Here is a 24,991-nt window from a genome sequence, read left to right on the forward strand (position 1 = left end):
GTATAATGGCTTGGGTTGGAAAGGACCTTATGATCATCCAGTTCCAATCCCCTGCCTTGGGCAGGGATGCCTCACACTAAACCATGTCTCTCATGTGTAGAGTTTCTTACTTGATGCTTCCATTGAAGTTTCCACATGACTAACCCTAAGCCATTGTGAACTTCACTCGGGAAGAGCTGCCATAGTTTTCCTTCTCTTTAATATCACAGTTGTGCCTGAGGGTCTTTAGCTCGTGGAATAGCACTTGCTTAAAACTCTACAAGTACACAGCTATTAGAATGGGCAAAATTCATTTTCATGCTGAATGCAATTTCACTCCAAATTTGGCTTTTAATTAGTAAATAAGACTTTATACACTTCCAAAATGCCCTTTTTTATTATTGTCATTGTGTTTCTTGGTATATTAATTTTTTTAGCCAGAAGTTGTAGTGATAGAAGAGGGTTAAGCTTATTAAAGCGCTAAAAATAAAAGCATCCAATGAATCCTGAGGGGGCCCATTTTGGTTCTTGCCAAGTGGAAGCACTTTAAAATTCTCATTCACAAGCTCAGTTTCCTGTCTTTCAAGCAGTTTCACTGAAAATGCTGCCTCATGAAGCCAGTCCACTGCTGTGGCTATAAAGACTCGGGTCCTAGAATCACAGAATGGTTTGGGTTGGAAAGGACCTTAAGATCATCCAGTTCCAACCCCCTGCCATGGGCAAGGCCACCTCACACTAGACCATTGTCGCTGAAGGCTCTGTCCGGTCTGGCCTTGAACACTGCCAGGGATGGAGCATTCACCACTTCTTTGGGCACCCTGTGCCAGTGCCTCACCACCCTCATAGTAAAGAACTTCTTCCTTAGATCTAACCTGAACTTCCCCTGTTTCAGTTTGAACCCATCACCCCTTGTCCTATCACTACAGTCCCTGATGAAGAGTCCCTCTTACAGCATCCTTGTAGCCCTCTTCAGACACTGGAAGCTGCTTTGAGGTCTCCATGCAGCTTCTCTTCTCCAGGCTGAACAGCCCCAACTGAAAGGATGTCTTTTAGCTGGGAAATTAGAATTATCTGAATTCCTGGATGCATTTGTTTGCAACCACCATCTGCTTCAGTGCTGCCCTGACACTCAGTTTAATACAATGGCAATCCCATCGCCTTAGGGTTTCTCTTTGTTTTCAAACTGCACCATAAATTTGGCATCAGAGGCTCAGAACAGAAAATTGTTGTGGGATTCAAGCTCTTTGGAAAATCCCAGCCCTGGGGCTGGGTTATCTCACCTGTTTGGGAACAGAATCACTGTCCATTCATACTAATGACAAAGGAAATGTAGATGCCTCCAGCAGGCTTTTTTCAGTCTACTGAAGAAATCCCCTCTGCGTTGGCAAGTAAGGTACCATGGCGAGGAGCCTGAAAGTGTGCAAGGTAACGCTGTAAACCATCGCTATCATTCAGGAATGATGCACTGAAATAGCTGTGAGTGACACATTCATCATTGACTTATTAGCATCATCGAGTTAAAGCTTATTTCCTTGTGATTTGACCCAAATTCTCTTTCCTTCCCTTGCTTTCCTGTGTTAATCAGCAGGAATATCTGGTTAAATTGCGTTACATATTTATGTCTCATTTTTGTTTAGAATTGTTTTCGGGCGATTTTGTTCTAGTTTCCCCCCCGTGTCTCAGGATTTCAAGTTGCTTCAAAAAGAACATCTAAATAGGAGTTTTGCTTATTCCAAGGCTGGTATTCTGTTAGGAGAATAAGTGAGCAGAAGCAGTGCCACCAGGGTCCAGCCTCCTCCTGTACCATCGCATCAACTCCTATATAGCATGTAGCACACCCGTCCATCCTACTTGTGAAAGCCTGTGGTGGTAAATAGGTGGATGATGTTTGCAAAACACACTGCAGAACATGTGATTAGCCCATTCCATGCGGTGCTAAGGGGGCGTTCACAGCGTTTAATTTTATCTAAGGAAGGCAAATCTCCTTAGGCCCCCCTGCAGGCAGTGAAAAGCACTGGGTTCCTATGGAGGGCTATTTAAAGACATTAAATTAAGCTCCTTCTGTGATTTCTCCCTGCCCCAAGAGGAGCACAGACAGATTACTCTTGGTTTAGTAAGATAGCTTGCATAAATCTCTCCTCTGTAGCTCTCCTATGCATAAATGATTGATTTTCTGAGGACCATCAGCCTTTATGAGGCAATGAGTAGTTAAGGGTGTCTGCACAAAGATCCTGGGAAGCATCGGATACATCAGCAAGTTCTATTACTTTGATTAGGTCAGGCTGAATAGGGCTTGGAGCAACCTGCTCTAGTGGAAGGTCTCCCTGCCCATGGCAGGGGGCTGGAACTGGGTGAGCTTTAAGGTCCCTTCCAGCCCAAACCATTCTATGATAAGGCAGTTTCCCAAATCCCCCCATCCCTTCCAAATCCCATCACAAAATAACTTAAAAGCGAGGTGCTTTTCTACATAAACGTCTGTTTTTTAACCCAAACCCATGGTCAGCTTTTGTGTTTCTGAAAATAACAGGTTTCCCAGCAGGATATGTTCTTAGTTTTAGTTCCATTTTTAACTTGTTTCTTCTCTTCTCCCCAGCCTGACACGTGCCATAACTTGGCTGTAGGAAAATTATGGCTTGTTGAAGTTCTGAGTGATCGGGATCTGAACTTCAGGTCTTGTCTCAGTGGCTAGATGTTATGGACTTCCACAGGGCATAGTTTGGATTTCAGGCAAAACCAATCTGGTTAACTATGCATCATGTACTCATGCTTGACCACAGAAGTAAATACTTGCCAACAACCAGGCAAGTAAGAATTTGTCACCTTGGTTGAGTGACAAGTTATACTGACTGATGCATCCTGTCAGTGTGAATGACATACTGACTCTTGATTTCTCTGCCTTCTGCCCTGTTTCCATATGCAGAGAGGCTTGTATATAGTGCTGGAAATTGGGCTGGTGCTTGTAGTCACCAATTACACAGCACCGTAGGGCAAGGGGTAACGGGTTAAAACTTAAACAGGGGAAGTTTAGATTGCATTTAAGGAGGAAATTCTTTCCTGTTAGCGTGCTGAGGCACTGAAATGGGTTGCCCAAGGAGGTTGTGAATGCTTCATCCCTGGCAGTGTTCAAGGCCAGGTTGGACGAGGCCTTGGGTGAGATGGTTTAGTGTGAGGTGTCCCTGCCCATGGCAGGGGGGTTGGAACTGGATGCTCTTAAGGTCCTTTCCAGCCCAAACTATTCTATGATTCTATGGTGTCCTGGGTTCAGCAGTAGCAGTCATTTTTCCCCTTCTTGGTAGCTGGTGTAGTGCAGTGTTTTGACTTTCGGCCTGGGAACAGAGCTGATAGCGATGTTTTGGTTTGGCCAAGGACTTTGTGAGCCTCATGCTCCGCCAGGTGGGAGGGGAAGCCGTGAGGAAGCAGAGACAGGACACCTGACCCAAACTGACCAAAGAGGTATTCCATACCACAGCACGTCATGCCCAGGATGTAATGGGGAGTTAGCCGGAAGGGCTGGGAGACTGCAGGGTTGGAGGAGGTATCAGTCGGAGCTTGGTTGTGTTTGGGAGGCGAGTTATCGGTCAGCTGGTGCTGAGGTGTTGTATTCTCTTCCTTTGTTATTTCCTTTATCATTGATGGTAGCAGCAGTGATTTGTGTTATACCTTAGTTACTAAACTGTTCTTATCTCAACCCTTGGGAGTTGCATTCTTTTTGATTCTCCTCTCTGTCCCTCCAGGAGCAGGGGGAGGGCAAGAAAGGGGGGGAAGTGAGTGAACGAATTACCTGACTGGGTTTAAACCACGACATATGGGAACACATAAAGCCCACGGATCTGCCACTTTTCAGCTCTTTCTCAAATCTAACCAGAAAACATCCCTCTGCTTTAACTCATAAAATACATTGAATGAGCAATTACTGATTTGTGTGGCAGTCTCAGTTGTCTGGTTGGAAAGACATGAGTGCCTACCCTGGAGTTGTGATCTCTGTTGTCCAGAGAAGCTGTGGCTGCCCCATCCCTGGCAGTGTTCAAGGCCAGGTTGGATGCGGCTTGGAGCAAGCTGCTCTAGTGGAAGGTGTCCCTACCCATGGCAAGCGTTGGAACTGGATGAGCTTTGAGGTCTTCTCCAACCGAAAGCATTCCATGATTCTTTTTAAACAGAAGTGTTGATACCAGTTGCAAGTGATAGAACTTGTGGTGATGTGCTATGAGGTTTTCCTTGTAAACTCGCCTAGACCACCACTATTATCAAGTAACAGGTTGAAATCTGTTTACTTTGTTTTACTCACAAGTAACACCTTGTTTCTCAGGCATACCTGTTTGAGGTAGACCCCAGGTAGATCTTCTAAGGCTCTGCAGAAGGAAATTGGATATTTCTTCATAGGTAGAGGCTGAGTTCCTTAAAAGCCTTTTGATCTCTTCCTGCTGAGTCCTGAATGCAAGGAAAGCATGAGGGGAGAGGTGATACCAACCAAGGTCCATGATGTTAAAAGCATAATAAAAATTGTTTGAGAAGCATTTGATACAGCAAAGAAAATTATGCTGTATCAAACTATGGAAGTGCTGGCCATGTGTTTTTTCTTTCTCATGCAGGAGATACTTGAAAGGGGCTGCAAGGTTGCTGGGGAGGGACTCTTCATCAGGGACTGTAGTGTTGAGGTGCAAGGGTGTTGAGTTCTGACTGAAACAGGGGAAGTTCAGGTTAGATATAAGGAAGAAGTTCTTTACTGTGAGGGTGGTGAGGCACTGGAATGGGTTGCCCAAAGGAGTGGTGAATGCTCCATCCCTGGTGGTGTTCAAGGCCAGGTTGGACAGAGCCTTGGGTGACATGGCCTAGTGTGAGGTGCCCTTGCTCATGGCAGGGGGATTGGAACTGGATGATCTTAAGGTCCTTTCCAACCCAAGCCATTCTCTGATTCTACTACTGCATGCATTATCTAAAATAAAAGGAATGGAAATCCATCTACCCCAGGAGTTATGTAAGTCTTTTAACAAGTTTCAAAGTGTGAAGATGAAGTGGTTTCATTCTGTGTTTCTTCTGGTTTGTGGCGTTTTTCTTTTTTGTTATATTTTTGAGTTATAAGAAATGCACGATGATTTTAATGGATTTTCAATGCAGTTTCACTTTAAAATGGCAAAACATTACCACAGCCACTTTCTTCCAGAGTTTATCTGTAAATCCTCATTTCTTTGCCTGCTACAAAAGTGGCCAGACTAATTAACGTTCTTTCCTTCAAAAAATGAAACAATAAATTAAATCTTTTGTGGCGTGTATTAATCCTACTCCTAATGCCATCAGTTGAAGAATTTCCATTAATTTTATTAAGGATTAGGGAAAGCACCGAAACTTTAGTTTTTTAGTTTTTCATCCATTTTCCATCTGTGGTTTTGTTCCTCTTGAGCATTTTCATATGCTTCATGTTGCAATATCTGCTTGACAACACACAGAAGCGGACCAAGCTCACGTCCTCTTCCATTGTGGCAAGAAATTATTGGCTGCGCATCTTTTAGGGGACAAGGTGGTCTAAGATTTCTTTTGGGAACACAAGCCCTTATTGGCGGGTTCTGTGCCATAGATGTCTTGCTTTCTAAGCAAGTCAGGATTAATGATTGAAGTCTGGAGCCAGAATTAATACTTGCCTGATGGAAGTGAAGAGCTGCCAGCTGCAATGTGTACTTGATAATCTTTATTTTCCAGTCTCCTTTTGGTTTCTTCCTCAGCTTTCCCCACCATCAGACCTAGCCAGTCGAGGCCTGAGATTCCTCTTCCTTAATATTAGGTACAAGCAATGTCTCTTAGTGTGAAGCATCTGATCAGACCTCGCTTGCAGCTTGGCAATTAATCCAGGAGTTTAGGTTGTGATTGGTCTTATCTGATCAGGAGCAGGCAGCTAACATAGAGTGTGATGAATCTCACACTATGGACTTGGCCTTTGCGGAGTGTGATGGTGTCTCAGATGACTTGCTTAAGTGCAGGCTCCTGGGGATAGTCAGCAACTCACATGTACTTGATTGAGGTGCTAATAATGAGATAATTTCAGATACAGTTTGCCATGTCCCTTCTTTTATTTAACTCTAATCTAGCAGATTTACCTGTCTTGAGCAGCTTTCCTTTGAATTCTCAATAAGTCTTCACAGTGGTTTCAGTGGGAATGGCATGAGCTGCTAACTTCTGGGGATACATGGATAGATACCAGTCATACAGCCTCTGACTGATGGATTAGGTGTTCATCAAAGCGGGTGGCATTCCTATTTCCCTGTAGTACTACAGCTTGCAAACAAGAACCAGCTCATCTCTTTATGCTCTATTGCTGTTGGTATCAACTCTTTGTTTTAGGTTTCCACCCTGTAACGATCTTCTGTTATCTTAATTTGCAGATAGCATTGAAGCCAACATTGAGACTGCATCTTCTAATGTAGAATCGGCGAACGAACAGTTGGCAAAAGCCAGTCAACACCAAGTAAGTGGGCCTAAAAAAAATCCTGTGGATCCATTCAGTAATAGTATTTAAAATAACGAGAACACTTGGCTGACGTGAGCCACATGGGCTGCAGTGGATTTGTGCTACCTGGAAAGATGATAAAGCATACTCTAAGTAAGAGCTAAACTTTTTTTCTTACATATATGATTAAATCACTGTAGCATCAACAATTTGCTTTAAAGTAGTCATTAAGAGATGTGCATATTAAAGAGTCATTTCCCAGTAGGAAACTCAACTCAAATTAGCTACTGTTGTTCTTGGAAAGATTGTCATAAGAAGTGCATCGTTTCAGTGAATATGTGCTTCTGATTGGAGTGTTTCCCTATAATCAGGCAACAGTGCTTTTCCGAAACAACTCAGCTGTCAAAAGACATGATGTGCCTGGCGAATAATGGCTGTGGGAATGGTGTTCAGCACTTTTTAAAGGCAATTTGAGGGTAGGGGCTTGGGGTTGGATTTTTCTTTGTTGGAACAAGAATAAAACACTCACACGCTCAAAAAACCACCCAAACATTAATCTTTTTGAAGATAGCTTGACCAGAAAGAACTCTTTGATAGTTACAGTTAGTACTTCCTAGGGATGAAAGGGCAGAGGAATGGGAGGAAACGAACAAAGAAGAAATTGTTCTTGCTTGCATTGGATTGACAGAATAAAAGCTGTTAGTTTCCTTTTTTTATTCCTCAACCATAAATCATTTTGTTGAAGTCCAAAGTGATTTTCATGTATCTGGAGTCTTGTTAGGACAAAATGTAACTGAGGTCTGTGTGAGTACATAGTGCCTCCTTGTTGGTCTTTGGACACAATGAATTGTGAAGGCCTGGGGAAAACCTCCAGACCAAAGGAGTAAGAGCCACAGGCCTTTTTCTCCACTGAAAAGGAGTAATGTGATTTTACATTATCTACAGCTCTGGTAAAACATACTTTGCCACTTGTCGGTAATAGGAACAACTTTTGCAGAACTGAAATATTGCAAGAAACTAAGGGTGGTCTTCAGCTGTGTTTTGGTTTTAAAGGCATATGCATTCAGGATAACGCGCATCACGCTGCACGTAATCCTGCAGTTGCTTTGAAAATGACCTGTTGTGTTTTAACTGTGTGAAGTCTAAAATGAGACTAGAATAAATTCAATACTTGACAATAAAACCGATCACAAAGCTGCAAATGAGTTAATGACAATTTTGGCTAAGAAGGTCAAAGAGTAGTCAGGCAGAAAATGGGTGCAGCACAGTGTAAAGGATCTACTTTCGTCAGCAAGCAGGAGCGGCTGAAATAGCCTGTCCAGTTAGGAGGTGCTTTATTCCTCAGATATGTTGATCATGATGAAGATATAGCCAGCATTAGTCAGTAAACTGCTGCTAAGGGCATTAATATCCTATAAATGACGTAAATTAAGGAAGAAAAATGAGGTGAAGTTGTGTCTTTGATCTCTGGCCTGTTGGATGGTGTTTATCGAATAGCATTTGATGCCTCCTCTGTTACGTATTTTGATACGTGTTCATTTTATATCCAAAAGGACGTAGTCTTCATAGTGTGACAAGAAGGGTCCTGATCACACAGCCCTCAAGGGCTTTTGTAGGAAGCAGTGTTGGTACCACTTGCATCCATATGGATAATGTGGTTGTCCTTCTGGGTTGTATGTGTGTCTTTGGCTGCTTTGGAAGGATCTAGGATGGATTTGAAGAATGGTCAGTCGGATGCCTTTGTGGGTGAAGTGCTTTCAAGGGAGCTGCCATAGGTTTATGCACTTTATATTCCCTTTGTATTCTCGTGTGCTGCTCAGAGATCAAAAGCACAGGCTGTCTTTTAAATCCAACTGGGTAGTTTGCCTGCGTTTGTTAAACTGCCAGTTCATTAATGTATTTGGCTGTAACCTACGACCTCTAGTACAGTGTGATTGTCCTGTAAATGCAGACATTTGTTATTTATTCCTTTTTATGTGTATATATGCATATAAATCTGTGTGTGATTCCTGTTTTTATGTGTATACCTATAAAAATAGGTGTGTGTAGTATTTTTAAGAGTATATGGACAAACATGCATAAATGGAGAAATCAAAAATGTCAACATCACTGAAACATTCAAGTTAAGGCCTCCCCTATACCTTAATAAATGGATTTGTCAGGAATGAAGATTAAGTGACTGGTTATAATGTTTGCATATAATGCAGTGCAGTCACTTCAACAATACAACTTGGAGCACCAGTCCCGACCTGTACGTTAACATAACAAAGCATCCTTTAACTAGTACAGAATAAGGCATTTAGGTTCCCTGAAATGATAGAAATGTTTAAACAAATGTAAATATCTTCCTGCTGAGCTCCTTTGCTGCATTCTAAGTTTTGTAAGGTGCTCCTTCATCTTGAGATGTGTGTGTTAATAGCAGTGTTTCATTGCTTTGTGTGAATTCTCATGTCCCCCATCTAAACTCTTTGCTCACCCTATAACACCCTTCCCCCCTCAATGTAAAACAATAATAAAGAACATATGTGGGAAATACATGGTAAGTAAGGTATTTAGTGGTGGTAAGTAAAGGATGGACAAGGCTGTAGGGTGGCTCAGTGCTCCCTGCAGCCAGCCCTGGGAAGGGAGCAGCAGGTGGTTATCCAAATACTTCTGCTTCCTTCCTTTCTGTTCCCTTCCATCTCCTACCCCATGGGCTTCTATCTTCTTTCTGTCATCCCCCTTTTCAATGGATACACACATGCAGGCTGCATCAGGGGTGTATGTGCAACTCTTTGCTGGTCATAAATAGGTGAGATACCAAATCACAACCGTCGTGTGTCTCCATGTGACACGGTGCAGATGGATTCAGCACAAGGGTTGGGCACTGTTGTTACAAGAAGTAGGACGAGACAGCTCAGTGATGTTCTCAATCTAGCATCATGATCTTGATCTTAGATGCCACATGAAGTTCCTGACTCCATGTTGGGTACCATAATTGTCAGCCACATAATAGTCTGTAGTCTCTAGTCTCAGATGTAGGCTTCACCCTCTGACAGCAACACTTCCCTGCTTCATCAAGTAAATTCACTAAGGACTTGGTTGCAGTAAGATATTAGAGAGACTCTATGGACCATGTAGAAAACAGAAATGCCCATTATGCCTATCCATGATGTAGAAAAAGTTTATTTTATGCCATATTCTCTTTATTTCCATATTTTTTTTCCTTCCCATTATAAATCATTGTACATGTTCTGATTTCAGCACTGCTTGATTTATATTGGGTGAGAGAGACTTGCTATATTTGTGCTGGAGCAGAGGATGTAATAGATGAACTTGTAATTAATCATGAGCAAAAAAAAAGTCTTGCATCCCAGAGGCATAAAAGGTTTAGTGGGGATTGTCAGAGCTTTGGAAGAAATAATTCATATTTTTAATTATTAGCAGATTTTTTTCCCCTCATTTTAAATTACTGTCATTACAGAATAATTGTTTGTGCTTAAACTTATTTTTACTATAAGTTTCAATTAAGCTGGGCCACTGCATTATCTGCAGGAACACAAAGGATCAAAATGCAGATGAAAGTATAAATGCTGGATAATGACACCAGAAGTAGAGCAACAGTGGTCTGTTTCCATTGGAAATCCCTCTTAGTCACAGAAACTTGACAGTTTTGCTTTGTTTTTTCCATTTTTAAACTTGAATATTCAAGTTTAGAAAATGACTGAAAGGCAAAAATGTCCATCAGAGAGAAGCCAGAAGAAGCAATCTCCTGCAGTAAACTTGCTTCAGTAGGGGTCTTGTTTCTTCTGGATAAGAGAAGGCTCAGCAGGCACCTTATTGCTCTTTACAGCTACCTGAAAGGAGGTTGTAGTGAGGTGGGGTCAGTCTCTTCTCCCAAGTAACAAGTGATAGGACAAGAGGAAACGGCCTCAAGCTGCACCAGGGGAGGTTTAGATGGAGCTGAGGAACAATTCCTTCCCCAAAGGGTGCTCAGGCATTGGAACAGGCTGCCCAGGGCAGGGCTGGAGTCACCATCCCTGCAAGTGTTCACACACCGTGGAGACAAGGCCCCCATTGACATGGGTTAGTGGTGGGGAACTGGTTGGACTTGATGATCTTGAAGGTCTTTTCAAACATAGTTGTGTCTAAGATTCTATGTTTCTGTGATTCTTGGACCTAAAGCAGAAATGAGGACCCTTGTCATTTAGTACCTAATAGCCCAGATTTGTCTCCTGAAATGTCACTGCCCATGCCACTAGAAAAAGAAAGATTAATCTCATCTATCTTAAAACACCTATTTTAGCATAGGTCAAACTGGTCTCTGGAAGATAGGGATTTATTGGATTGAGTATGAGTGTGTTTGGTGGAGACGTGTGTCTCAGTTTAGTGTCTGGACTCCCTTTATAACCAGGAGGAGGAATTTCTTCCACCATGCCTTTATCATCTCACAGTAGATGTTTGGCGTAGGTTTGACTGCTTCTGTGGAGATGTCTGTTCTCTCCTTTGTCTATAAATCATAGAATTGCAGAACCACAGAGTGGTTTGGCTTGGAAGGGACCTTAAGCTCATCCACTTCCAAACCCCCTTCCATGGGCAGGGACACCTTCCACTAGACCAAGGCTCTGTCCAACCTGGCCTTCAACACTGCCACGGATGGGGTAGCCACAGCTTCTCTGGGCAGCCCATTGTCTCACCAGCCTCACGGTGAAGTATTTCTTCCTATTACCTGATCTAAATCTATCCTCTTTCAGTTTAAAGCCAGGTAAAGTCCAGACAATAGCAATTACACTGCAAACATTTCAAGACAAACTGAATCCCATGCCTATCACCTATCCCTTTATTAGGGATAGGGGAAATGAGGATCCCTGATGGTCTGAGTACCTTTGAGATTAGCTCAGGTATGCAGAGCATCCCAGAGAGGGTCTGGCTGCAGCAAGATGAGCAGTTTTACTTAACACAGTTTGTTCACAGCTTCCTGCAGGTGGATTAAGAGGAAGAAAAAGCTTCAAACACAGGCTCCACGGCTACATATTAAACCAGTTACTCTTTTTGACACGAAGTTTGGCCTACGTTCAGCTTGGCCGCACTGACTGAAGGACTCTGTGCTGTTGAAGCTAATTTGTTTTGGAAGAGCTGCTTGTGTAGCTCTGATTAATGCTGGTAGCTCTCCTTCCCTGTAGCCTCTGTGGATGTCAAGCTAATTTGGATTCGCTGGCATCGCAAAGGAAAGCAACAGTTCAGTGACCCACTTGCCTAGTCTAAGAACAATGAGGTTTTTTTTTTCCTGTAAAGAAGCAATCCCTGGGTCTGTCTTTCAGGGATACACAGAGAGGCACTTCGAAGGCTGGAGCTTTAAGGAAAAAAAAGCCTCAAATCTGTGGTATTTGCAGAGAGATCTTATTGCCCAGGGACTGCCAATAAAGGGCTGGCTTCAATTTTGAGCACATAACTCATTGGTATTTTAGAAACAAAAGAAAATTTGGGTTTCAAAAAACACTTTCTCAAGGTGTTTGAAATATAAGGGATGCTGCTAGAGTCCTAGAATAATAGAATGGTTTGGGTTGGAAAGGACCTTAAGATCATCCACTTCCAATCCCCTGCCATGGGCAGGGACACCTCACACTAGACCATGGCACCCAAGGCTCTGTCCAACCTGGCCTTGAACACTGCCAGGGATGGAGCATTCACAACTACTCTGGGCACCCTGTGCCAGAACCTCAGCACCCTCACAGTAAAGAACTTCTTCCTTATCTCCAACCTGAACTTCCCCTGTTTCACTTTGAACCCATCACCCCTTGTCCTGTCGCCACAGTTCCTGATGAAGAGTCCCTCTCCAGCATCCTTGTAGCCCCCTTCAGACATTGGAAGCTGCTCTGAGGTCTCCACGCAGCTTCTCTTCTCCAGGCTGAACAGCCCCAACTTTCTCAGCCTGTTTCTATACAGAGGTGCTCCAGCCCCTGATCATCCTTGTGGCCTTCTCTGGACTTGCTCCAACAGCTCCATGTCCTTCTGATGTTGAGGACCACACAGTGCTGCAAGTGGGGTCTCACAAAAGCAGAGTAGAGGGGCAGAATCACCTCCTTCAACCTGCTGGTCATGCTTCTAAAATAACTTGCCAATTATAAATACTGTGATAATGAAGGTTGTCTTTTCTTCCCTATGGGTATGCCCTAAGACCTTGACTTACATTAAGTCAGTTTGAAGCTAATAGTTTCAAAACTATGGAGTACAGCCTGTTAGCATCACAATGTGATGGGATTGCACCCTGCCATCTCCTGCAGCAGCTGCCCAGCATGCTGTAGAGCCACAGTGAGATGGCGTGTTTGGAATATCTTGGTGCAAACGCAGCTTTGTAGCTACCGAATCTCCTGGGATAAGAAGATGCTACTTGTTCATAAGGCAAATTCGTGACCGAGTTGCAGTGATGATCTAACTGTATCTATAATGATAATAACTATATCTATAGTTGTGATCTAACTATAAGATGCAGTTTATACAGTCAACCTCATATTGCTCTTCCTCAGCTGTGTCTGTCACCACCATGAGCGTGGCTGAGTTTGCTGCTTCTTTGGGGAATTAACACTTGGAAGGTTTATTCAGGGGATTATGAAGCTATTCTTTCTTCTGGCATTTTCTGCTTGTGAAAGTGATTGGAGCTGAATTAAAGCTGCAATAAAAACTCGGAGCTCTGTAAGGACTCCAAGCAAAAGCCATTACTGAAGTGACTGTGTAATTACATGACTGAGCCTTAATCCTCATCTTCAGCAGCAGACGGAAACTTTGCCACCATCCAGAGCCCTCATGATTCTGTGCCATGACCTTCAGTTAGTAAAAGAAATCCTCCCCAAACTGCCTGATTCTCTCAAAAAACAACCAACGTGCAAAGTCCCTTTCTATTTTGCTGTTTCTCAGTCCATGGCAACACACATCAGCTCAGTCCAGAAACCTCTGCCTGAGCTTCCCACTCAAAACTCATCTCTTCAACCTCAAAGCATCTTTCCCCCCATAGCACTTGTTTTCCCTTCCACTCTTTCCCTCTCCCATTAATGCATATCTTTTCATTTTCACTCTTAATTCCAATGTCTCAGTCCTCCCCTGTTGATGTATGGCAGGCAGCAACACTGCTGCCTCAAACAGTCTGTACCCTTATAATGATTGCACTGATTTGCCTGCCCAGATTGCTCAAAACCTCCACACAGAGTCATAGAATAGAGTTGGAAAGGACCTTAAGATCATCTAAGGTGTGCCTATTCTGTCCATGGGCAGGGACACCACACACTAAACCATGTCACCCAAGACTCCATCCCACCTGGACATAGGGATGTTTGCCATTATCACCTATCAGGTATGCCCCCCAACATGGTCTGTGGATGTAGAGAGTCTTGAACTCCTTGCTGCATGCATGCCTCTGCTTTCAGGCTCCTTTTGTCTTATCAGTGTGCTGTGGCCTGCAAGCAAGGCTGTCCAGGACAGGGCTTTGAACAATTAGTTTCACCCTTTATTCCCCCTCTACAAATAGGCAGCAGCAGTAGGTGATTGGGATAGTAGGTGGTTGCTTCCTTTTCTCCTTGTTCCATTGGCTCCCTGTGAAAGGCAGGGGGAGTTTTCAGATTTGAGTGTTCTATTTTGAAGCAACTTCTGTTTGAGCAAGGTTTTTTAACTGTATTTTAATGCAGCCCATTTACAAAACAGCTGCTTACCATAGGAAATGGTGTTCAAGTCAGTGACAGTCCAAGTGACAAATGAGCTGCTTGAGCGCAGCAACTTAACCTCGGTGAGGTCTGAGCCGTAACATTTATTTAAACCTATCTTCTTTTTCTGTAAATAATGGATCTCTGTGATCAAATATTTATTGAGGAAAGGCTTTGTTTAGCACTTTTGGTTGTCATGCAGTTAGTTGGGTGCTTTTGCATGTGAAGGTAAAATCATTCAGGCTATTTGTAATCACAACTGAGCATCTCTTCAAGAAGAGAGAGTTGACTCATCCGAGTGGTAGCTTATTCTTTCTTTCCTTTGTTATAAACCACTCCCAGTAGGCTTTTGGGAGGAAAAAAAGGAAGCTAAAATTGTCTATTGTGAGCTCACTTATTCAAAGGGGAAATAGTAAAGGCAAGAGTGGAGGACAAGGGAAGGATATGATGGCAAGGTTGGGAGCATATTTAGTGGTGGGGCATTGCTTTGGCTGATGAGAAGCAATGAAGCTGCTTTGGCTGGTGAGAAAGTGAATGGGTAGGCTGAAGTCTTCACTGTTTCCCTTGGTGGTGTGCAGCACTGGGACTGTATAAAGTCAGGATTTAGGAATATGTAGGCTACATTATACATGATGATCTGGATTCAGTATTCCAAAGGCAAGGATTTTGTACGTGGAAGCTGAACAAGTCTCATCTGTGACAGTTCAGAGGTGGCAGAAGGAAATCATGTTCTGTCTTTTGTCTTTTCTATTTCATTTGTTTAACAGAATCTCTTTCCAGAGTGCGGTTTCACTTTGAGGGGTCAGAGATTAAAAAGCAATTTTCCCTCACTGACAATTGCATAAACTAGTGAGTTACGTTTCTCTTAATGACCTCGTTTAACAGAGGAGTGAATGGAAATCCTTGGTTACTGAGTGGAAAACCACGCTTAGAGTCATTCTTATGCCCAGTGGCAGTACAAGTAATCAATTGCATTGCCCAAAGGTCAAAGCTCTGAGAAATAGTATTAAAATTGCTTCTTAATGGGATAGGAATGCCAGTTGTGAGGAATATTAGCACTGGAGATGTATATCTAACCTGGATCTAAGGAAAACCAGGAGCAGAAACTGAGTATCCTGGTCTGAGTCCCAGCTGTGTAGCCTAAAGCAGTATTACATTGGGCTGTGAGCTTGTCAGATCTCATCAAGTAGCAAAATAGTTGAGTTTGGTCAGTGTTCACAATGGAAACCTCTGCTGAAAGCCTTCACATGCAGGCAGCAGTGGTTTTCTGTTCACTTCCTGAGCGATGCCTTTCTGGTATATGGACACTGTCCAAACAGTGCCACCATTCCTAAGGCATTTTGATCATTAGCCTCAGTAAAGATGCCACATTGCTTTTGAAAGGCACACAGAAACTAATAGTCGAGTTCTAGTATGAGGATTTATATTCTGATTTCTGTACCTTGATCTTTACTTGATTCTCATGAGCATCAGTTTATCAGCCCATCTTTTTCAAGGGTATAGTGTAGGGACCTGTAGTTAGCATAGAGTCATTTCATCTGCCTTGGTACTTAAAATTCAGCCAGCTAGTCCAAGACAAGCTAAGCCTTTGCTTCACCTCTGGGAGACAGTTCATCCTGCTTCTCTTGGCTACCTTAGTCTGTGATGAATAGTGACTTTGAGGTGAACATCTTGACTTCATTGCGATAGACAAGAACCTTCAAAAAAGCAACTGCTAGGTGGATAGGGTTTGATTTCTTTTCCTAAAAGTAAATCTTTAGTATCCTCCTGTGCTGAGTAGGGAATCCTGCCGTGTTCCTATTTTCCACTATGGAAGTCTGTTGTTCCTCCCAAAATCACAAGTGACCTCTGTCAGATGTGTTTAAATATTACAGAGATGCTGGGGAATCTCAAATCTCAGATCTCAGAAGTAGCTGAGAAAGTAAATGTGTTTTCTGCTGTCATGTTTTAATAGCTGTACTGATCATGAAGGGAAAATTATGTGGAAGGAGAAAGAAGTTACAGAAAAGGAAGTTGCTTTTATCTCCATTTTGACAAAACATGGAAGAACTTTAATCAAAGGATTCCTCCGTATCCCTGAAAGAAATCACAGGCCTGATAGGACACACTTGTAGTACAGCTGTCAGGTCACAGCCTGGCACCATCAGAAATGGAGAACAGGAACTGTTAAGTTCAACTTATGTTCAGGAGGAGAAAAGAGAGTGAATTACAGTCTCGCTAAATCTGACTTCAGCAACATGCAAAGCTCTTGAACACGTTTGGAAATGAAGAATTAGAATTGGAGAGAGGGACAAAAAGGGATTTTATTTTGCTTTGAAGGAGTAATTGCGTATCTTTCTTTGTGAGGATAAAGGGTTTCCTTAGGCAAAGGTGGTGAGAAAGACTTGACTTCCTGGTCGTCAGAGAAACATTCTTTACATTCCTCTCACATGAGGATTGTCCTTATTTAGAAGTTTCCTAGGAAAAGAAGTGCTGCTGCTAGGCCATAGCTTGTTCTTACATGGTAAGCTCTGATGTCTCTAGTTTGTTCCACATCACACACTGCTAAGGGTTCAGGGTGGGCAGCTCAATCCTGTCTTTGCCAGTATTCAGTCATCCCTATATTCCCTACTGGGCTGATGCATGTGTGCATACCTGCGATATTTTGGGAGTGATAGGCTTCCTCCTTATTTCCTCACATGGAATATGGTGACTAAGCATAGCTCTCGCTGGCTTTTCAGATCAGAAGGCACAAATTGAATGGATGTAGCCCTTGGGTAATGTGTTTTCAGCATCTACACCTGATCCACAACAACATGACATGTATCAGTGCTTCCCTGAACAGCTGAAAGAGTAATCTGGTTGGGGGTTAAATTGAATTGAAGGCACTTGACTTAGTCTGCTCTGTAGGTACCTATATCTGAGTGTCAGAATTCCCATTGTATTTGATGCAGATGGAAGTACAATTCAGTTGCCCAACACAGGCATCTAGTGCCATTTGAGATGCACTTGGAAATCCCAAACAGCCATGTAAGGCTGACAGGTATGAGATAGGAACTACAGGAACCCCATGGCCTCCTGAGCTGACAGCTGGTATTCATCTCAAACGATGCTGGATGCTTATGTATGGGCAACTGGAAAAAGATTCAGCTGACCTTCCAGTAAATCTGTACTTTACAGTTACCTGATTCAATTCCTAGCCTGTATGATGGGAACCAAGTGGTTCTACCATTATTATAACAAGAGCTTAGACATCAAAGTATGTGTGTGGATGTAGCACATCAGGTGGGGATACATATAGCTGACCTGGTGAGATATGGACTTGATAAGTGGGAGAAAACAGGGGTGGAAAATTGGCTGAACTGTCAGGATTAGGATAAATGGGATGGAACTGGTTGTGTCTGGCATGGGGCAGCTGATTCCTGTCAACGGAACCCCACTGGACACCCAATACATAGTTATATACTGATATTGTTACAGAACTTTGAAAAGAGATTCATGCTAAGTGTTATTCATCATCTTTTTTATTAGACACTAATATCAAGCAAAACATTTTTTTCATTATGCTTGACAACTTAGGAAGCATCAGGAGAGCTGATTTTACCTCTTGGCTATTGATCATAATCCAACAAACATAACTTACTAGTGAGATAAACTTAAAATCTTATTATTATCTCTTTTTTTTAAACATAAGAGCTGAGTCCTAACTTAAGCTAAAAATCACTGATTTAGATGTACTTGTAATCTTCTCTAACATAAAACAAGTATTTTGGCACAAATTACCTGACACAGAGACAGATTTTGGTTATCTAACAGAAGAACAAGGTTTGAGCTCTAGACTCTCTGTGGACCCTATGGTCAACAAAGAGACCGGCAACTACAGAGAGATCCAAATCTTTTTAGTCTGTTGAAACAGCATAAATTGGAGAACATTCAACTGGGTCTTGCTCTTATATTTTTGTAGGAAATTAATATTTAATGAGGTTGGGTGCAGCTGTTTCCTCTTTTGCACTATGTTCAGACCAAGAGAGGAATGTACATCGGGTCCATCGATTCAGGCTATGAAGAACTAGAAGGGTACATGGCCAAATGAGACATAGGTACTACATACTCATTAAGTCCTAGTGCTTTTGTGAGAGTTACTTCTGTTTGCTACAAGACAAAATTATTTCATGGACAAAATACCTTATTTTTTGGAAGCAGCCCTGTCCATTGTATTACTCAAATGCTGTTGGGCTGCCTTAAATCCAGGCAGGTCTGCCAAGTAAACCAGTTCTGTCTTAGTAGCACACCACACCACCACCCCCCAATAGTTTCTTTACCATTAGTGGGGGTTTTATTTCTTGATAGACAAATCACTAGCCAACAAGTTCAATAAGCTTAGCTCCTACATTACAACAGTGATGTAATGAAAAGTCCACCAGTAGTCTCAGTGCAATTCAGCTATAAAAATGTAGGAGGCTGAGGTTGTACTCGAGGAGTCTTATTATGATTCCTGGTAAAGAGGGAGAAGCTTCTTTTAGACATTCATCCAAATGAAATCTTCGATTGTTAGGTTTTGGATTCCTTAGGAACATATGAAAAGCTAAATCTGGAAAGCATACTTTGTCTGGTTCTGCTTAGGCTTTCAGCAAGATGGGTCTTTTGGTTTCTACTTGAATTGTTTTGGTGTAAATAGAAAACCTTGGACTGGTTTTAACCTTTCAGGTTGATCCTCAGGTATTGTAAATATGTGCAGTTTTCTGGCATTAAGGTTTTTGCACCTTTTACACCTTTTTCTGCTATGTATTACTATCAGTTGTTATGCTTGTCTTATCACCTGTGGAGGCCATCAGTAATTAAGATCAGTACCAGCTTATCTTTCTCTGTATGCCTGTGTAGTGTATCTAAGTAATCTCCTGTCAGCATCAGGATACCACATGTATTTCATTACATTATTTCTAGGCTCTTGTGGAAATCCATTATCAAACTCTCTTGACGTAGGTATTCCAATGGCAAAGCAAGCCCATTACTGCATCGTATAAAACATGGAGACATTTGTATCCACAAAACAGTTAAGGAGAAACAGAGCTCCCAGATGCTTTTCCTAAGTTCATAAGTACAAGGAAAGCACTGCTCCTTGAGTGCTCTGCTACTGGGGGCTTCTTGTTATGTTCATACAATATAGAGAATTGATGTTCTGATACTGGGATCCCCCATCACAGGGAAAGAGAAGACTGTGCCTTGTTGCAGATGAGTCCCTTTGAAGACAACTGTGTTGTCTGGGACAGCTGAGATAGAAGTGTTAGGAGCTAGGGGTGCTACAGACCACTTTTGTCTTCCTCCTCTCTTCCTACTCAGTCTTTGAGAGGTGGTCATACCAAATTACCCAACACCCCAAGTATGATGTCTCCAAGTTTGACAAGCAAGTGCTTGATGCCCACCTCCAGTTGAGCCCTCTCACATTCTCCTAGTACCAATCAGAGCTCTCCTTGGTCCAGTAGAAGCTCATCCTGAAGGACTCAGTGGAACAGAGGAGGCCAGCAAATAATGCCACGAGCTGTGTCCATTGAACAGTCATTGAGGAGGCTGATGGGTTCGTGTCCCTTGTGCGGGGAGACAGTTTCAATGCAAGGCTTCACTACTGCTGTCTTGGAGAGGTGCTGGGGAGGCTGTGGAACAGACTGGGATTAAGGTCTTCAGTGGAATGATCTTAGAAGACTAGAAAACATGTAAAGGAACCAGGTCCTCCTCACAAAGCACAATTTCACTACTGAAACAATTTATACAGTGGGTCAAAAATCGGTGATGGTTTTTGTGTCACAATAAATGCTGCAGTAGCTCCATTTTAGTGGGTTCGTCTTGTGTATATTCTTCATAGCTTGCTTTTTTGTTTCCCTGGTGAGCAACAATATATTGTTCTTTTTTTATAGACAGCAGTGCTCCCCATTTATGAGAAACAATTCTTGCATCAGGTCTTTTTACCGGCAAAGGCATTTTTCTTACATAGATCTGAAACATATAAAAACTAAACTAAACTCTGCTTGTATTTATCTCTCCTCTTTAGAGCCTGTCCCAGTGGATATTATTCTTTTCCTGAAACTTTCTTTCTTCCTTAAGAGTTTAAAGGAAAGGAAATCATCTGTAATTTCAGGCTCTCACAGATGTCAAAGGCATGCTTCTCGTTGCCATGAATGGAAGTAGAATAGAGCTTTATCCACTATAGAGGTCAAATGTGCTGATTTAATACTACTGGGGGAAATTCATGAACATTCAGGTAAGTTGTTTTTTTCCCAAGCAGAGGAATCTTAAATTCTGCTCATAGTCTCCAGGCTTTCCCTGTTTGTCTTCCCAGTGGTGTCTTTAAAAGATAAAGGGTATATTATTTAATATGTAGGAGTATAAGTATGTAGTAACAACTGATTTCAGCTACCACCAATGCAATAAAAAATGCCGTAATCACATTCTGCTTCAAGTTCCAATTTCTTTGACCTTAAAGGAATATGAATACCATGTATTCATATAACTGAATATACCTTGCTGCCTTCCTCTTTCCTTTTTACTTTGAAAGCATGCAGTGTATGCGTCCTCAAGACTCAGAAACCACAGACGAAATGGGACCCTCCTGCCTTTATTTTTAAGCCCCATGTTTCCAAGGCATTTTGTCCAAGGCATTGATGTTATGTGGGCTTAACCATTGTCTAGAGGTGCCTGTTTCCTTTATGTTTTTGGAGGGAGCATAGAACATCTGGTTTCCTATATTGAGGTCCTAAATTAGACATCTGAAGTTCAGTAGGATAAGTCTCAATACAAATGTTTCATAGAAGGAGTTTAGAAATCTTCAAGTAGGCAGAAGTGTAGGACCATAAAGTTCCTTGTAGTTACTCTAATTTCAGGTTCAAAGGCTCAGGTTTCTCTTTTCTTCCATCTCTTATTCGGTAATATTGGTGGACATGCATCCATGGACATAAAAAAACCCACCTCTGCTCGCTTCTTGTTCCAAATAGAATCATAGAATGGTTTGGGTTGGAAAGGAGCTTAAGGTGATCCAGTTCCAACCCCATGCCACAGGCAGGGACACCTCACACTAGACCATGTTGCCCAAGGCTCTGTCCAACCTGGCCTTGAACACTGCCAGGGACAGAGCATTTACCACTTCCACAGACACTGGAAGCTGCTCTCAGGTCTCCACGCAGCTTCTCTTCTCCAGGCTGAGCAGCCCCAATGTTCTCAGCCTGTCTCCATACAGGAGGTGCTCCAGCCCCTGATCATCCTCGTGGCCTCCTCTGGACTTGTTCCAACAGCTCCATGTCCTTCTTATGTCGAGGACACCAGGACTGCACACAGTGCTGCAAGTGGGGTCTCACAAGAGCTGCTCATGTCTATGAGGATGTGTCAGATACTGCAGGGCATTTCTTATGCAGGCGGTTGTGTTCAGGTAGCTGCATTATGAGCCACACTTAGTTGGATGGATCCCATTGCAGGGTGGTTAATCCTGCCACATTATGGAATCTGAGTTCTTACTCCAGTGACAGGTGGTGCCTGGGTTGAGACCATATTGTTTAGATTCCTTAAAACCCATTCTTTAATGTGTCTTTAGTGTGGGTCCTCATCACATTAGTCCAGGACTGTTTAATCTGCTGTATGGTGTTGGGCACTCGGTTTGACACAAGGGCCAGTTACTGAGAGCTTACAGGAAAGCAGCAGGAGTGGTCTGAGAGCTGGCAGGCTTTACTGCAGAGGGGAGCCAACAAAAAGAGATGGTTAAGCTACAAGGTAAAAGATGGAGATGAAGATAACTGTCTCCTGGTACCTAAAAGTCTGCTGCAAACAAGAAAGGAATCATCATTGCTCTTTTATTTATTACAGATGAGAAGAACCAGAAGTAATGGACTTAGACCACAGCAGGAAAGAATCAGGGTCGTTATTAAGAAAAGCTGTCTAATGATAAGGATATTGAAACACTTTCTGGGGAGATTTTAGGCTCTCCAGCACCAGATATCTGTAATGGTATCTAGTGGAACGTATTTCGGGAATGCTATTTGTATAATTGCTTTTGCGGCTGCCTGTCAGATCACGCTGTGAGGTGCAATGTAAACAGGACATGTTCCTATTGTATCACAAACCATCATCATCTGATCAGAAATCATTGCAGCCGTGAATCCTTCTTTGATTTTCATTCTCATCCTCCCTTCAGAAAAGAAGTGTGTTCCTGTTAGACACCTTCTTTAGGGGCCGAAATCACTGATTTCATGTGACAGAGGTGATGACACTCAGAATCTGATGTCAGCTTCAGTTAGAGTGGCTGTTGGGTACAATTGCATAAATCACTTCACTTGATCCAAATACTTTCTGCCTGGCTTTCAGGACTTGGCTGGCAACGTCCATTTATTCTCCATAAAAGAGGAGTCAGTATGATAGTGTGTGTCCTCACTAGTCCTTTGGATGACATAAGATGAGCCACACAGTCATTGAAGGTGAGGTGTGTGGGAGCTGGATTGACATTTTGATGTCCTTCAAGAGTAACAGAATCATCACATTTCACTTGAACAAGCTGTTGGTTTTCTGAGTTTGTTATGTTTGATTAGCATCAGGGCTAGAAATAAGGAGAATTTATAGGAAGAGGTAAAATTAATGTGCTAGCAGATTTCAGGAGGGAATGCATCTGTACTGCTGAATTAAACAAGGCCAGGGGCTGTCCTGTAGATCAAGGCCTGGCCATGTCCTCATGGTTAAATTATAGAGTCATAGAATCATAGAATAGTTTGTGTTGGAAGAGACCTTTAAAGGTAATCCAGTCCAATGAGCAGGGACATTTTCCATGCAGAAAGAAGGTGACAGCATCCAAACTGTCCATTAGGAATGGTTGCTGGAATGTGGTGCTTTGGACCTCAGTCATTCTTTAGGAAAGAAGGACAGTTCTGCATTAAGAAGGTTGCATGGATGATGAAGAGACAGCATTTGTGCCTATGCCTCATTCATCTGTGAGTTATGTGTATAAAAGTAGCTGCTTTGTGCCAGAGTTTGTGCAGGGGTCTGAGTGCACCACATCTATGCCTGTCTTCCTCTTGCCCTAGTGATTTGGCTGACCATGATTTAGGCCATCTCTGACACACATTGCTCTGCATCCTTGGATAGCAATGCTGTAAGAAAGAGTGCTCCATCAGAGCAGCACCTCCTTGCTTGGGAGATAGAATCATAGAATAGTTAGGGTTGGAAAGGACCTTAAGATCATCAAGTTCCACCCCCTCTGCCATGGGCAGGGAAACCTCACACTAAATCATATCACCCAAGGCCACGTCCAGCCCAGCCTCGAACACTGCCAGGGATGGAGCATTCACAGCTTCCCTGGGCAACCCATTCCAGTGCCTCACCACCCTTACAGTAAAGAATTTCCTCCTTATATCCAATCTAAACTTCCCCTGTTTCAGTTTTAACCCGTTACCCCTTGTCCTGTCACTGCAGTCCCTAATGAAGAGTCCCTCCCCAGCATCCCTACAGGCCCCCTTCAGATACTGGAAGGCTGCTATGAGGTCTCCACATAGCCTTCTCCAGGCTGAACAGCCCCAACTTCCTCAGCCTAAGCCTTTCTCAGTCACTTGCTCTTGGTCCCTGCCTGAGCTATGCTATAGGTCTGCTCTGCCTGCTCACAGTGCTGAACCTGACCCTACTCAATGGCTTTGCCTTGGATCTGCCTTATTTCTGTAGATGTGCTCAGAGGTCACCCAGCCCTTAGCTATCCCTGATCACTGTTTTAAACCTGCTGTGCTCTTGCTTGGCTGCTGTGGGATGGAGCCCTTGTTGGAGAGAGCACTGCCCCAGCTCACCTTGCTGTCACCCTCTCTGCTAGCTTGCCCTCCCCAGCGGAGCAGCTTGCTCTTGCAGCTCCCTGACAACTTAAGGGTCTCTAATAAGGTAAAAATTCCCTTAGTCATGCATAAACTTCATTAGTGCTTGGAATGCCCTTTAAGAAACCTGAGTTCAGTGTTCACAGGGGTGCAAATACATCAGTGCAGTTCACTCTGGCACTTGTGCTAGGTGCCCCAAGATAGCTAGGGATTTTTTTTTCCTTATGGTCAAATCAGAGATTAACTTTCTGTGCTTTTTGGAGTCTTGTTTGATTGGATGCATTTTCTTTTTCCCTGCTTTGATTTTGGGGATATAAATATAAACAGAAGGGACATTTGGGGGCTGAAAGGATGATGGAGAATGGCTCTTCATCAGGGACTGTAGTGATAGGAGAAGGGGTGGTGGGTTCAAACTGAAAGAAGGGAAGTTCAGGTTGGAGATAAGGAAGAAGTTCTTTACTGTTAGGGTGGTGAGGCACTGGAATGGGTTGCCCAGGGAAGTTGTGAATGCTCCATCCCTGGCAGTGTTCAAGGCCAGACTGGAGAGAGCCTTGGGTGCCATGGTCTAGTGTGAGGTGTCCCTGCCCACAGCAGGGGGTTGGAACTGGGTGATCTTAAGGTCCTTTCCAACCCAAATCATTCTATGATTTTTAACCCACAGGTTCTGAATTAGTTGCATTGTTGTCAGTAAGGTATTGCATAGTTGGTTTACTCGTGATCTTACTATTTCTTGGCCTTGAAGGAATTCTTAATTTGATAAGGTAAGGCTTTTTTTTCTGTGCTAAAAGATATGATAGAATCAGCATGAAAAGGTGGCCAAAACACTACCTGGACCCTTAGGTTCTGATATGGGGACTAATAATACACAGAAACAGATCTTTTCCACTCTATGATCATAATGGTGATACTCGTTAATTGCCTGTAAGCCCTTATAAATGGCAAGTAGGATTCACAGGTTTCAAGAGGACAGAGGATAGAAGGGATGACATATTTCTGTATCTACCTCGAAATTCATTTTAGAGAGGAAAAGAATGCTCAATATAGGTACTGCTTGCATAACGCCAAATTGTGTTGGCAGGGAGGACATTAAATCC

At 42.8% G+C, this 24,991-nt stretch overlaps 1 protein-coding gene across 6 annotated transcripts in view; it reads left to right on the plus strand.

Moving 5' to 3' along the window:
• TSNARE1 (t-SNARE domain containing 1) overlaps nt 1–24,991 on the plus strand; it is a 447,504-nt gene that overhangs the window by 259,846 nt on the left and 162,667 nt on the right. For 4 of the 6 annotated variants that reach the window (XM_057429820.1, XM_057429825.1, XM_057429826.1 and 1 more), the window contains one exon: nt 6,354–6,436. In XM_057429820.1, the coding sequence (XP_057285803.1) occupies nt 6,354–6,436 (83 nt within the window). Of the gene's footprint in view, nt 1–6,353; nt 6,437–7,971; nt 8,366–19,274; nt 19,583–24,991 lie in introns of those variants that run through there. The other 2 variants (XM_057429822.1, XM_057429823.1) reach the window with 2 other exon arrangements.

The sequence above is a fragment of the Pezoporus wallicus genome, unplaced genomic scaffold (genome assembly GCF_028554395.1).
Source record: "Pezoporus wallicus isolate ANWC-B61680 ecotype Strahan unplaced genomic scaffold, APGP_CSIRO_Pwel_v1 contig_7545, whole genome shotgun sequence".
NCBI lineage: Eukaryota > Metazoa > Chordata > Aves > Psittaciformes > Psittacidae > Pezoporus > Pezoporus wallicus.